General features: G+C 41.4%; 1 protein-coding gene across 4 annotated transcripts in view; it reads right to left on the bottom strand.

Annotated features, from left to right (window-relative positions):
* Nucleotides 1–6160: 6160 nt before the first annotated feature.
* Nucleotides 6161–13056, bottom strand: part of STOX2 (storkhead box 2) — a 145053-nt gene continuing 138157 nt past the window's right edge. For all 4 annotated transcript variants that reach the window (XM_066548314.1, XM_066548315.1, XM_066548317.1 and 1 more), the window contains exon 4: nucleotides 6161–11949. In XM_066548314.1, the coding sequence (XP_066404411.1) occupies nucleotides 11754–11949 (196 nt within the window). In that variant the 3' untranslated portion in view covers nucleotides 6161–11753. The remainder of the gene's footprint in view (nucleotides 11950–13056) is intronic.

Below are 13056 nucleotides of genomic sequence, written 5' to 3'. Positions count from 1 at the left end.
TGGAGACGATCTCTGCCAGCACTTTTCCTCTCTTTGAAGTGATGGTAATGGGCTAATTTGGAACTGGCAGTGGGTAAACAAAGAGAAGATATAAGATGAATCTTATAGAATGATCTGAACCTGTTCTGCATCCCCCTTCCAGTTCCCCTGACAATCACAGCTAGAAATGGAGAAGCTTTCAAGTGATGTTTAAAAAGTTTCATGTACCAGCATGGCAGAGCCAACAACAAAACTTCCCAGCCTCCAAGAAGGGACAAGAGGAGAAGAAATTGTTTGGTGCTCATCCATTTTCTCCTGTAATCTGTGGTGACTGGTGACTGCAGCCACGTGCAAACATCTGGGATGCACCACAAACCTTCTGCTGGAGAGAGGAGATGGTTTTTTGGACACAAAATAAGTTTGGAGACACTTAACAGGCCTTGCAAGGGAATGAACAGCAAGCTATTGCATGTATGATAAGAATGGGGGGAAAAGGGAGAGCATTTTATTCTAAGACAAATGTGGGTGCCTTGATGGTGACCAAAACTTTCAGGAGCAGAAACCTGCACACATGAGGAGGGGGAGGCTGATAGGTTGAGACAAGCAATTATGACTTGTGTTTTAGGGGCCTCCCTGAGCAGAGGGGAATACCTCACCAGGTTTGCAAGATATGCCTAGTTCCTACCTACTGGGTGAAGGGTGGCAAGTTGTTCTTCAGGCCAGGAGTTAACCAGGAGTGAGGAGGGGCCACTGCACTTGAGCACAGAGAGGAGGAGTCCGCATGGCAGGACTGCCAGATGGCTCCTACCAGGATCTCTCTCCATCCTTTCCCACAGGGCTTTCAGGACTCCACTCTGCCTACAAAGAGGGCACCTCCAGGAAAGCCAACCTCTGCTTCCCTCAGTGGCTGCACCATCTCCTGGCCCCAGCTGGGCATCACTCAGGGACACCAATGCTTACAGTACCACCACAGACACCTCAGAACATTCCAGTATCAGTTCCTATTTATTTTAAGTCTGTATAAACCATGAAGGCAGGCACATGTAGTTCCCCACCTCAGCTGGCTTTTGGGAGTTCAGGATCCTCCAGCCTCCCAATAATGCAAAGAATTTTTTCTTCTGTCTTGAACTGATATTCCTTCTCCAGCTGCTGGTCCTAACTGTGAATCCCCTGCTACTGAAGAACATCCTCACATTCCTCTGTCCTCAAGTTTTCCTCTTTATTTGGTGAACTCTCTCAGGATTTTAAGCCCTGATATTCCAATTCCCTCATCTTCCTTATAGAGAACAGTATCCACCCTCCTTCTCTTCCCCTTGAGTTGCAGAGATCCCAATTTGGAAGAAATCTGGGCAGAAGCTGGTTCCTTCTGCCTGCTGACCTGTCTGTTCATGGAGACCCATGCCAGAGTTGCACCCCTGACTGCATTATCCATGGCACAAGGCAGCAGTCAGGAGACACAGAATTCACATAGTACATGCCAATATAGTCTAGAGATTATACTATTATTTTTATTTTTATTTTTACCAAGAAAGAAAGAAAGAAAGAAAGAAAAAAAAAAGACAAAAAAAAAAAAAAAGGCTGGCAGGTGAGACTAACTCCCTTGCTCTTCTCCTGAGAACCTGGTGGTCTCAACTGACTGGACCTGACGACCTGCTACTAATCTATTGTCAAAAAAGGCAGCTTCCTCTTCCACAACATCCCAAGCAACTCATTTTTAGAAAGAAAAACAGTTCTGAAACTGCAATGGTCTAAATATTTTAAGACAATTGTCTTTCATTAGTTTCTGGATCAAAAAAGGTCTACCCATCTCCCAGCAAGTGTTTTAAATGCAGTGAAAGAGCTTTTCAAAGCTGTTTGTCATTCTGTACAGCTTTAGCTTTCTAGGATTTTTTTTTCCTTACTTCTGTGTGCAAAAATGAGTGGGTTTCTCCCTTTGGTTTTCTTCCCTGTGATTTGGTGAAACTTGTTTGTTCCTAACAGCAAAGCATGAGAGGTAATTGTCTCTTGATATTGGGTTCTAGATAACAATAAAACCATAAAGGCAAAGGGGTCTACCTTTAAGGAGGAGCAATAAATATATTGCCTGCCTTAGGTCTGAGGACTTCTAGTTTCTTCATCATGAATTAATAATAAATCTCCAGGGTCCACTGGCACCTACTTACAAATAAAGCACTGTGGTTACAAGATAGAATAACTTTCTTTGTAAGTAAGAAGTAACTGGGGATAAGATGGGACACTAGTCCCATCTAGATGGGACAGAGCCCATGATGCTGGGAGGGCTCTGGGGAGCAGTCAGCCTGCCAGGTGCAGGAGCCATGGGACAGCAGAACAAAGCTGAGGAGCTTTTTAGGTTTCCTTTTCTACTTCATGGGCTGGAGGTGTCCTCCTCCCCCATGCGGCAAGGCAAGTGGAGAGGGTTGCTCTGTGGACTTGGCACCTCTGTTCCTCAGGCTGGTCACCAGGGTGGCCTCGTGCACTTGCATCATGATGGACAAAATAGTTCCTGCCTCTCTCCTCCTGCCTGCCCTGATGCTTGTGTCACAGCACTCCTTTAGAAGAAAAGAAAAAAACATACTGCTTTGTCCAGGTTAAAAAAGAAGAGGGAAAAAAAATAGGTGGTTACTGTTTTACTGAGCTGTGCCAGGGTCATGCTTTAGGTGAGTTTTACAGCTGGACCAGTTACAAGTATCTTAAAGTCACCATCAGCTTGTGTCACACAGAAGCACATTAAACTGCAGCAGCTGGATGTACAATAGGGCTGCTCTGACAGCTTCACCTTGGGGCCAAGCCAGAGGCTTGCACTAAACTGGACAGAGAAGAGCCTCTCCCTCAGCACAGCCTCCTCATTAATTAATTTTAATGGACTGAGGGGCGTGAGTGGCAGCAAGGGGCTGGGGCCCCACAGCCCTTCAGGGAGGAAGCTGAGACTGGGGATTTGGTTCAAGGCTACTGAGCAAGGAACAGCAGTGCAGAGGGAAGGGGGAGACCTCACTGTGGAGGCAGGGACATCTACCATCTGCCATAACCAGAAAGTCAAATGTCCCTCCCTGCTGTCCTTTTCCTTGTCACTGCCCATAATCCTAAGGCACACCGTGCCCAAAGGTTTGCACTTCTGAGTTCCTAAGTTTGCAGTCCTGATGGCCGCTGGCAGTCACTGCCCAGTGGTACATGCTCAGTGTGTGCAGGTACATGGGTCATGGGTGGGGTTTGCATTCAAACCCTTCCAGTGCACAAGCTGCCCTGTTAAGTTAATTACTTAGGTCCTCATTTTCCAAAACCCAGCTAACAGGACCCAAAAAGGCTGTAGTGCTGTGGCTCTGCTCCTGATGTGCATCCTCTGGTACAGAAGTTTCATCAGCAATTGGTGCAGCCCATCTGTGCTGAGACTGCAACTGGAGCCACAGCACAGAGTCACAGAGTGTGTGGGCACCCAGGACAGCCCTTGCTGGAGCACAGCCCTGCTTCATCTCAAGTGGCAGTGCTGCTGTACCTTCTGGCCTCTGCATGAGGAAAGCCCATATCCACAGGAGAGGCCCCTGGCTCTTGCTTGTCCTCTCACTACTGGTACACTACGGAACACACTGGGAGCTGCTACTTTGCAGCTTCCTGCCAGAGTGACCCTCTTTGGTACTTAAAAGGCAACCGGCCTAATTTACCAGCAACAAGCACAGGGACAAGAAGAAAGAGATTGAGAGAACTCAAAACAAAAGGCTTCAGGTTTCCCTAAGCAAGCAAGCAACCAACATATATAACTATTTCAGTGTATGCACAGCCATGTTGGTAAATTTATTTATTGTCGTCGCTTACTTTCACATAGCTGGCAGAACAGGGTTAGGTTTTATGTGCTTATTAGGATGAGAGAGAAGAAAAAAGATATTAAATAAAAGTATGTGGGATTTCCCATTCCTTGTCCTCATTCATCACTTCTGTGACAGCTGGGCTAAAAATACTTTGTTAAACATGAGGACCTATGGGCATGAAAGGAAGTTGCTTATAAATGCAAGCTCAGCCATCTCCACACAAAACAACAGGCAATTATCAAAGCACCAGCATCACTGACTGCTCAAAACCCTTATCTCTTTAAGTACCAGCTATAGTGAACAGGAGTGTCAGAGCCATGGGCTCCTTCCCTGCCATTTAGGACAGGCTAGTAAGTTGAGGCCATTTTCTTCAAATCCATTCTGCAAAGCACAGCTGAATAGATTGCTTTTTTAAGCATTTACCTGAGGCCTTGCTTGATGCCCTGAGGAAGACAGATGTGACCTGGTGTTCCAGTACAGTTAGGGGTTTTGTGTCTTCTCTTTCAGCCCTCAAATCACAGAGATGCTGGAAAGAATAGCACATAGTCTTAACAAAAACCCCAGGAGCAGCAGACAAAAGGAGGAAGAGAACAGAAAGGACTAAAATATGGGGGTATATTTACATTCCTAAACATTTTTAAAATTATAAACTGCAACAGCATGGCCTGAAAGGAAGTGCTGACAGGAGCACTGCACCTATCCTGAAGCAACTGACCACCTTTTCTTCTCTAAGGTCTCTCTAAGGAGCAGGGAAACTGAAAAAGGGAAAGTAATGGAGAAGTGGAAGATTAGGCTCTAAGATTAGAATGAGGTTTTGAGAGGGTAGGATGAGAAATGGGCCAGAAGAACCCTCCTGTCAAGTAATATGTAGGGAAATAAAACCCCAACCTGAAGGAAAGCAAATGTCAAAAAGAAGCAGAAGATGAGGGGATTCAATAGAAGAAGGGTATTATAGAAAATAAGTTATAAGGAAAACAACAGACTAAAGAAACAGTTGAGAGGCTGATGGAGACAAAACCTGGAGAGAACATATTTAAAAAAGTTATCTTACAGAGGTAAGATATCTGTAGATACTGAGGGATGTAAATCTACACAGTGCTCTCAGCAGAAAGGTGTGACCTAACAGCAAGAGAGTACTTCTTCAGCCAAGCAGTGGCCCTAGACATTTTCAGTATATTACAGACCATGTTTGACAAAAAAGATGTCACTTGATCAAGATCTCCAGTTTACCTGTCAACAGAGTAAGTATAAAGAGAATTCAAGCCAGGCTTGCAAGCAAGTTTTAAAGTGTACTGTGTGGTAACTTTGGACAACAGTAGTTTCTTTCTAATTAATGATTCGGCTAATTTAGCACCTAAAACACAAGCACACCATAAGGAGAGAAACAAAAACAAAGTGCTCTGTGAGGGGAAATAGTGCTTGCAAACTTCTCCAGTAATACTGAAAAGGCCTTGAAAGTTTGAGTCTACAAAAACCCAAAATTGACTTTGCCTGTGCAAAGCACTAGTGCTGGCATAAAGCCCTAACCAAACCCTGTCTGGTTTGGGGATTTTTTTGCCCCTGTAATTCAAAATGCACAATTTCATGAATATGAATTACAGTGGAAGCAGATGGATGAAGGGGAATGAGCTAAGACTAGGAACAGTGTGGTATTAGTATGTGCCATTAGCAGGTGACAAGCCAAGGTGCTTCAGACAGCACCTATTTTCAAGAGATGCTGCTCTGTTTTTTATCTTATAAATGTTGTAAATTCTCATAGCTGACCTTGGCAAACAGCAGTTGTCATGACACAGCTCTGGCAAATCTCCTGGACTCTAAACTTCCTCCAAACTTTCTTCCAGGTGGTGGTAGAAGGTTGGAAAATGATACTTGCATGTTACATTGTCCACTTGGGCCTTTCCAAATAGCAGCTATCAGTTTTCTTAAGAATGTTAAAAAAACTCCTTCCTAGAACCCTCTCTCTTGGATGCACCAGGTCCTTCTTTAGCTCATGAGGATGGAGAGGAGAAGAAATGAGGGACCTGACACCCGTTGCCCTTGGCATCAGGAGGTCCTAATGCACTTCTCATTTCTTGGAGCTTGGGTGCATCTCAGCGGGACACTCACATTCAGTGGAGATCACTCTCCCCCTGCAGCTGTCAAAGTCACATCCAGTCCAAGCCAGAAAAAAAGGTGTATTTTCTCTCTTGCACTCTTAATGGCCCAAAGAGCGTTTATAAAGTAAAGGGGAACACAGCGAGTTGTTACAGTGCTTGTTTATCTGAGGTTTCTGGTTTGTTGTGCAAGGTTTCTTAAGTGAGGGAGAGAAACGGCATGTTAAATGGAAATATAAGTATACTCTCTAAAAATCACCGATGAGTGCAAAGAATCCACTTAGAACATATAACCAAATGTTATTTAATATCTTAAAAAGTAACACAATCCAAAATGGATATTTCACACAACACTACATAAACAACATGAACACAATATTACCATATGGAGGGACTTTCAAATATAGACTTACAAAAATCCCTGTCCTTTTTTTTCCTTTAAATTATTATACTAAGCATGACAAGTAATCATCATTTACAATATGGTACACTGACACAATAAAAACCATGTTACAAATGTGCTGTTATAAATCAGTAACGTTAGGGAAGACATTTCATGAACTGCAATTATTTCATATGAAATACTATACAATATAAACAGAACATCCATCTTGGATGACCTTTACAGCAACCAGAGACCAAGTAATTTTTAAATTTTTTTTTTCAGTGCAAACACATTTATACAAGGCAGTCTTGGCTGCAAAACTCCCTTCTAACATACAGTAAGTCCCACTTGCATTTATTAACTCATTTAAACCTAATGCAACAGCCACATTCAGTCACTCACAGAAAATTACCTGCAGAATTATGATCCCTTTAAACTTAAAATCTCCTCCACACATAAAAGTAACATCTGTGCCAATTACTCCAAGGGCCCTTTCATACATCTGGGTGGGTATCCTTTGGGTGGCTCTAACCGAGGGCAGTGCACCACATGGAGAATCACCCTTGCAAGGCGGGGCACGCTGGCGGCTGGCCCGGATCCCGGCTGGGTGGCTGTGCATTCCAGCAGGGATTCAGCCCAGGCTGCCCTGCCAAAGCCAGGTGCATTCCAGCAGGGATTCAGCCCAGGCTGCCCTGCCAAAGCCAGGTGCATTCCAGCAGGGATTCAGCCCAGGCTGCCCTGCCAAAGCCAGGTGCATTCCAGCAGGGATTCAGCCCAGGCTGCCCTTCCTAAGCCAGGTGCGTCGCCCTCTGCTCCGTCTCTGCCTTTAGTGTCTCGGGGCGGGGGGAGGAACACGGAAACCCTCAGCTCAGAACTGAGCTTCAATGGAGTTAACGACCCATTCCCATCTCTCAGATCCTCAGAGATCAGGGGAGTTATGCCAGATTCACACTCGCATAACTGGAACCAATGTTTAGAGCGCCACTATAAAAGACATGTGATAGTCCCGTTTTCTTCTAGCACCAGCTTGGCTTTTGGTGGGTCCACTGCATGTGTCTCATGCAGTAATGATGCACTTTACTTATGCTGGGGGGAACATTTTAGATATATAGCCTTTTTTTAAAAGAATTTTGTAAAAAATAGAACTTTTCTCTCTAATACTGTACAGTTTTCTTCAGAAGAGCAAAGAGAATTGTAAACTGTGGGTATGACACCAGATTAGGAGTGCTATTTGCTTTCTCAGCACAACAATTTGAACAAGTGTTTGGGAAAAGCACTAGAAAATGTATTTGAAAAACAAATTTTTAATTAACATGACTGTTTCTAAAACCACTGCTGCCAGTACTCATATGACTGCAAAATTGTTTTTGGAACTGCTAATCCAAGAGTGTCTACAGGGCTGTAAAGTAGTTTCTTGCTTAAACAAACTGAATGCGTCAAAAGAATAATTTCAAAATATAAACATTAAACACTTTGGTTAAGTTACTTCAGTAACTTTAAAAAAGCAACTGGTTAATAAATTAGTCTGCAGACTCTTAGCCTTTGCTTTTTCCAATGGGTCCAGACAAAAAGTAGGGTCAGTGAACTCTGCCTACCTCACAGGCAAGTGCTTTGAGACCCTCAGGCAAAAAGGTGTGATTTAAGTGCAAAGTATTACCTGTGTTCATGATGGCCTCTGAATACTGGTTTGCTTGTTCTCTTTCCTAACAATGACTACTGCTGGCAAGCACTTCGGCCACGGTTTTAATTAAAATGTTTGTTTTCCAATACATTTTTATTTTTAAAGTTGAGTGAATGTTGTTTCACATATAACAGTCATTTTACAGTGGTGCTGGGAGTCAAATGGCTAATGATTTCTTCTAAATTTTAACTGAAATACTTAAAATGGCAAAATTAGCTCAACTGATGATTGTTTATTAATCTGCATCAGGATAATGGTACTAGGATTGCTGAAAGGTGTTCATAAATCGGGATTTGTATATAATGCGACCTGTTTAGGTTCAACTGCCACTTTCTTCCTTTGGTTTTTGGAAAAATCTTTCTTTCTTCCCTCTTGAAAGGTGGCTTGTTGCAGCTGGCTACTTTTCAAAAGCCAGCTTAATTTCTCTTGGAAACTTGCCCACGTTCTTTGAACAATAGGCACATACCTCGAGTAGGGACCCTAATACTGCTCCCAGCAACATCAGTGAAAGGCTGTTGGTAATTTCTATAGGAGCAAATGTTTTAGATGCACACAATCTAGAGACCAGAGTGCACATCATTAAAGGAAGAGTTGTTTTAACACCCTTGCCAGTTCAGAGAAACCATGACGTACTAATGTTGACAAAGATGGAGGCAGAACAGGGCCCCAAGTATCTGAAGGCTGCCAAGAAAATACCCAGAGTGTCTTCTGTTAAACCCCAAACTGTCAATCATATTTCACAGACTGTAGATGTTTCTAATTTGCTAAATTACAAATACATTTTCAAGTTCTACCAGGCAGAAATTTTAGCAGTAACTGGGGAGAGGATGGAAGGTTTCAGCCTCCCTTTCACTTTTATCCCAATTATGCAGCCTTGTCAAAGTCTTAAGTGACTCATCTGAAAGCCATCTTCTTAACATTGTAGAAGGAAATTGTGGCAATGGAAACATGATGACTTCATATGCAAGCTTTGACACACAAGAGAACGCCATGACCTAATGCTTCAAAGTTTCTAATCTTGCTTTGTACAATACACTTTTCATGTTGCTGCATTTCATCAAATTCATGGAGGTAGTTATATGTGTAAAAAAAATTACCATAAAAGTAACATGTTGTATTATAATAATACATATTAAGTGTGCAAAATGCCGACAGATTTGTGTTGACCCTTTACAGTTGAACACAACACAGATTCAACCTAATCTAACTCTGTAAACCTTTAAATTGATACATTAGAATGATAGATAAGCAACCACATAATACAAGGCTATGATTTCATCAAAGGATTAGGGTGACATAAAGCACTCAAGCTCCACTCTCGTGGTTTTGTTACCAGAACCTCAAGATGGAATTTTCTTATTTTCCATTGTTGATTTTAAAAGGAAAAAAGAAAATCAAGATTAGAACGTTTCTATTTGAAACTTCTGTTTACATTCCATATTCCAAGAGTCACATTAATATTGGTACAATGCCATGTCAACATTAATATGACATTTATGTTGTCTGCTGGTCTCTGGGAACTTTAGGAAATAACATACTATACAGTTTATAGGTATGTACTATCACATTTTGTTGGAATTATGTCTTCTGTACAACCAGCTGCCTGCACAAATTCTGATAAGCTTATGACAAACAATTATTTCTCCAAAGGTGACACCTGTTTCTGCTCTTCACATTTTAATACTGCCATTAGTACTTCAGATCATCACTGTAAATTTTTTTACCATTTCAACATTTCTATTTACTGAATTGATACATAGTACTGATGTCAGAGCTCATCTCAGAAACAAAATCACAGTCAGCCACTGCATAGTATATGACAATTCCCCACAAGAACTCTGAATCTACAGTTCGCATGGAATAAGTACGGCTGGAGTTACATATCGAATAAGAAGATGCATCATGCAAAGCATTATATGGTGATTAGAGCACATCTTGGAAGGTATGATAAGGCAGAAAGCTAAAGGCCAAGTGACTTTGATAACCAACCAAAAGCACAATAGTTTCCTTTATGTGCACTGAAAGGTCTTATTGCTCCTATGAAATGGAAATTATACACTGAAATCAATGAAAACAGACCTGTGCATTGACTGTGTATTCTTGACAGAACTGATTGTGTCCAGAGTTAGAAAGCTGTTTCATAAGCAAATGATCTATATCCCATGGTGTAACATAAGGCTGAATTGTCAGTAAAGATTTCCGATCACAAGAGAGAACATAAGTGAAGCTCAAATGACTTTGTATACAGAGTAATAAATGTCACCAGAACCTGATGAAAATACTGGGTTTTCATATGTACAGTTGGGTTTCATACCTGTGTACTACAAGAGCTAGACAGGGTAAATGTCCCTTTTCTATGGAACAATTTGGGCTGTTGCACATTTTAGTATCTTTGTTATTATTCCACCAATTCGTCTGTTCTGATAAAAAAAAGTCAGTTTGTTGCACTACCAGGTTGCATGAGCAGAATGTGACCCTATACCTAAAGTTACTCTTGGAGTTTAACTATCTGTAGAATTTACTCTGCAGTAATTAGCATAGTACTAATTACATTGGAGTAACAGTTTAGGGAGAGCAATTAGGATGTACCGTGCCTGCAGGACTCAGATTTCTACTGCAAACCAAGTGGACACATTGAATTTCTAGAAACCAGACATGTCCATAAAATGGTAAATTGCAAATAACATCCACTGAATAAAAAGGCCAGAAGTTTATAATTCTCTAAATTTTGTTCTCTGATAATCATTACACTGTATGCTATTTTTAATAGCCTAATTTAGGCACTCTATTTAATAAGCTACATAAAATAGTTTTAGGTCCTTCCACTAGAAAGAAATCAATTCTTCAGGCCATACTTGTCATTTATATCATAAAGTATATTTTTGTTCCAAGAAATTAGTTATCCTGATTTCTATATTAATGGCAAGTTGCAATACCAGAAGTGACACAAGAATTAGATTATCTTTTTAAAATAAGTGAATTATACTGAAGACATTTAATATATTTCGTGTCACTCCACATTGTGGCTCCATGACAGTTACATCTTTCCCTTCCCTCCCCACTCCCCCCACTCTGCAAAGGCCCACCTCCTCACGGGTGACTACGGAAGGTCAAGTAGCAGGTCTCATTAAGTAAACATCTCTCGTATTTTTGAAACAAAAGGAGGAGCTGCCTCCCTTCCCACCCTCCATACCTAGAAAAAAAGCAAATCAAAACAAACCCCAAACCTCCTTTTACTCGCTTAACTAGGTATTTGTAAAATTGTGTCACAAAAATGCACAGTGAAAATGACTGATTAGTATCAATAATTCACATATAGAGCTGAGGTCATGACTTGTCATGTTTGGCATTGTTTTTCCTCATGGTGATCCTGGCTGGTTACTTTCAGCAGTGGCTCAGTTTATGAAGAAAAAAATGATGAACTCTGCAGCAGAGTTTAGCCTCTGACCAGGGGCATCACACATCTGTGGCATTTTTTAAATGAAGTTGGCAACTGCATGGACATTGAAAATGCAGATTACACTTACAGTGTCTAGACTTTCATATATGTGCTCAGTTACAATTAAGTGAAGCAAAAAGTGTACATATTATCCCTACTGCTATTCTGTTGCTACAGAGCCGCAAATGTGAAAAGCAATACCTTGAAATAAAGACTTCTTTGTTGCCCCTAGTCTACGTAGCAGCACAGTTTAAGTGAACACTAAAACTGTGGTTGAGATGCTTGTTTTATTTTTCCCCAAAGATGTAAACATCAGTCCCAGTGTCGTAAACTTTGCTGTATAGGATGAGACAGACGATCTGAGGCAGGCTGACTATCAGACACTAGTGACAGAAGCTTGCAGGCAGTTACCAGGTTTCTGCAGTTTCTCAGCTTCACTCGTGGGTGGGTCTGCAGTGGCTCGGAAGTTGAACGTTGGGCCTGCGCCGCCGTGTGCAGGGCTCAGAGCGGGGTTCTGACGTCTGTTGCTTTCAACAATACTTGAAGTGTTGGATGCCAGGCTCTCACGAGTACTGGAATGGAAAAGAAATATATATACACACTCATATATGACATGCCTATAGATCTATGGACCAGACAGGAAAGGAGAACAGAGTGTTTTATAATGGGTTTCCTGTGTTTGTATGTAATGTCACATCAATGAAACATCTCATTTTGATAGAACACATATGTTACTCCCAAAATGTGTCCCAGAGGTGCTCAGCAATCATCATACCGTAACACAGGTATAGCACTAAGCACAGCTCAAACTGTCACAAAGACTATAAGCTGAACCAGTATCAAGCATCTGGATTTTTCACTCAAGGAAATAGCTTCCATCTTGCACTTGGAATGTGCTAGTTTTCTTTCCTAGCTGATGCAGTTTTGCACAAAGTAGCTTCATCAAATCAATTCTGTGACTAGGCAGAGTTAGGACAGCAATCATATAACACAGTATCCTCTGTTGTCTCCTCTTCTACCTATGTTTTTGTACGCAAAATACTAAATAAAAGTTTTACTTTACATTAAACCCAATGCTTCTAAACGCAACGCTTCAATTTTGCTTTGCAGCTGAGATGATCACAACTTAACAAGACAATGAGAAATCTTAACTGCCTAGTCTGTGATCTTGCCTTGGACAACTAGTGCTGCAATTTCATTCACAAAATGGACAATGTTCCTTTAGTTCTAACATATAATTTAACCACAAGAGTGACAGGACACTTAACACTTTTAAAGATTAGGCCTTTTAATGATACGTCTAATTATGAATGCAGAGAAGCTTGTATTTTAGTCTACAGCTTTTACAAAGCTCAGCCATGACATGCTAAGGGTACTTTCATCAGTACTTCTGCTTCTGTTGTCTTTACACTAATAAATAATTTTTGATCTCTAAATAATGTGTGCCTGTTCAGGAACAGACTTGCTTTCAAACATCCATGGGGCCCCCTGGTCATGTATCCTTCACTGTACTCCTACTTTTTGTAAAATGACATCACCACTTGCTATGGAGATGTTTCACAGAATAGATTTAGAGGACTGAATGCAGTTACTAAATAAGCACTAGAAACGAGGATACTAATGACAAAAGTTTCATAGTCAGTTTAAAGTCAACCTAAATTTACCTGCTACTGAAAGGG

This window comes from Molothrus aeneus, chromosome 4 (assembly GCF_037042795.1).
Source record: "Molothrus aeneus isolate 106 chromosome 4, BPBGC_Maene_1.0, whole genome shotgun sequence".
Taxonomy (NCBI): domain Eukaryota; kingdom Metazoa; phylum Chordata; class Aves; order Passeriformes; family Icteridae; genus Molothrus; species Molothrus aeneus.
The sequence above is the reverse complement of the archived record's forward strand: the minus strand, read 5'-3'. Positions and strand labels throughout refer to the sequence as shown.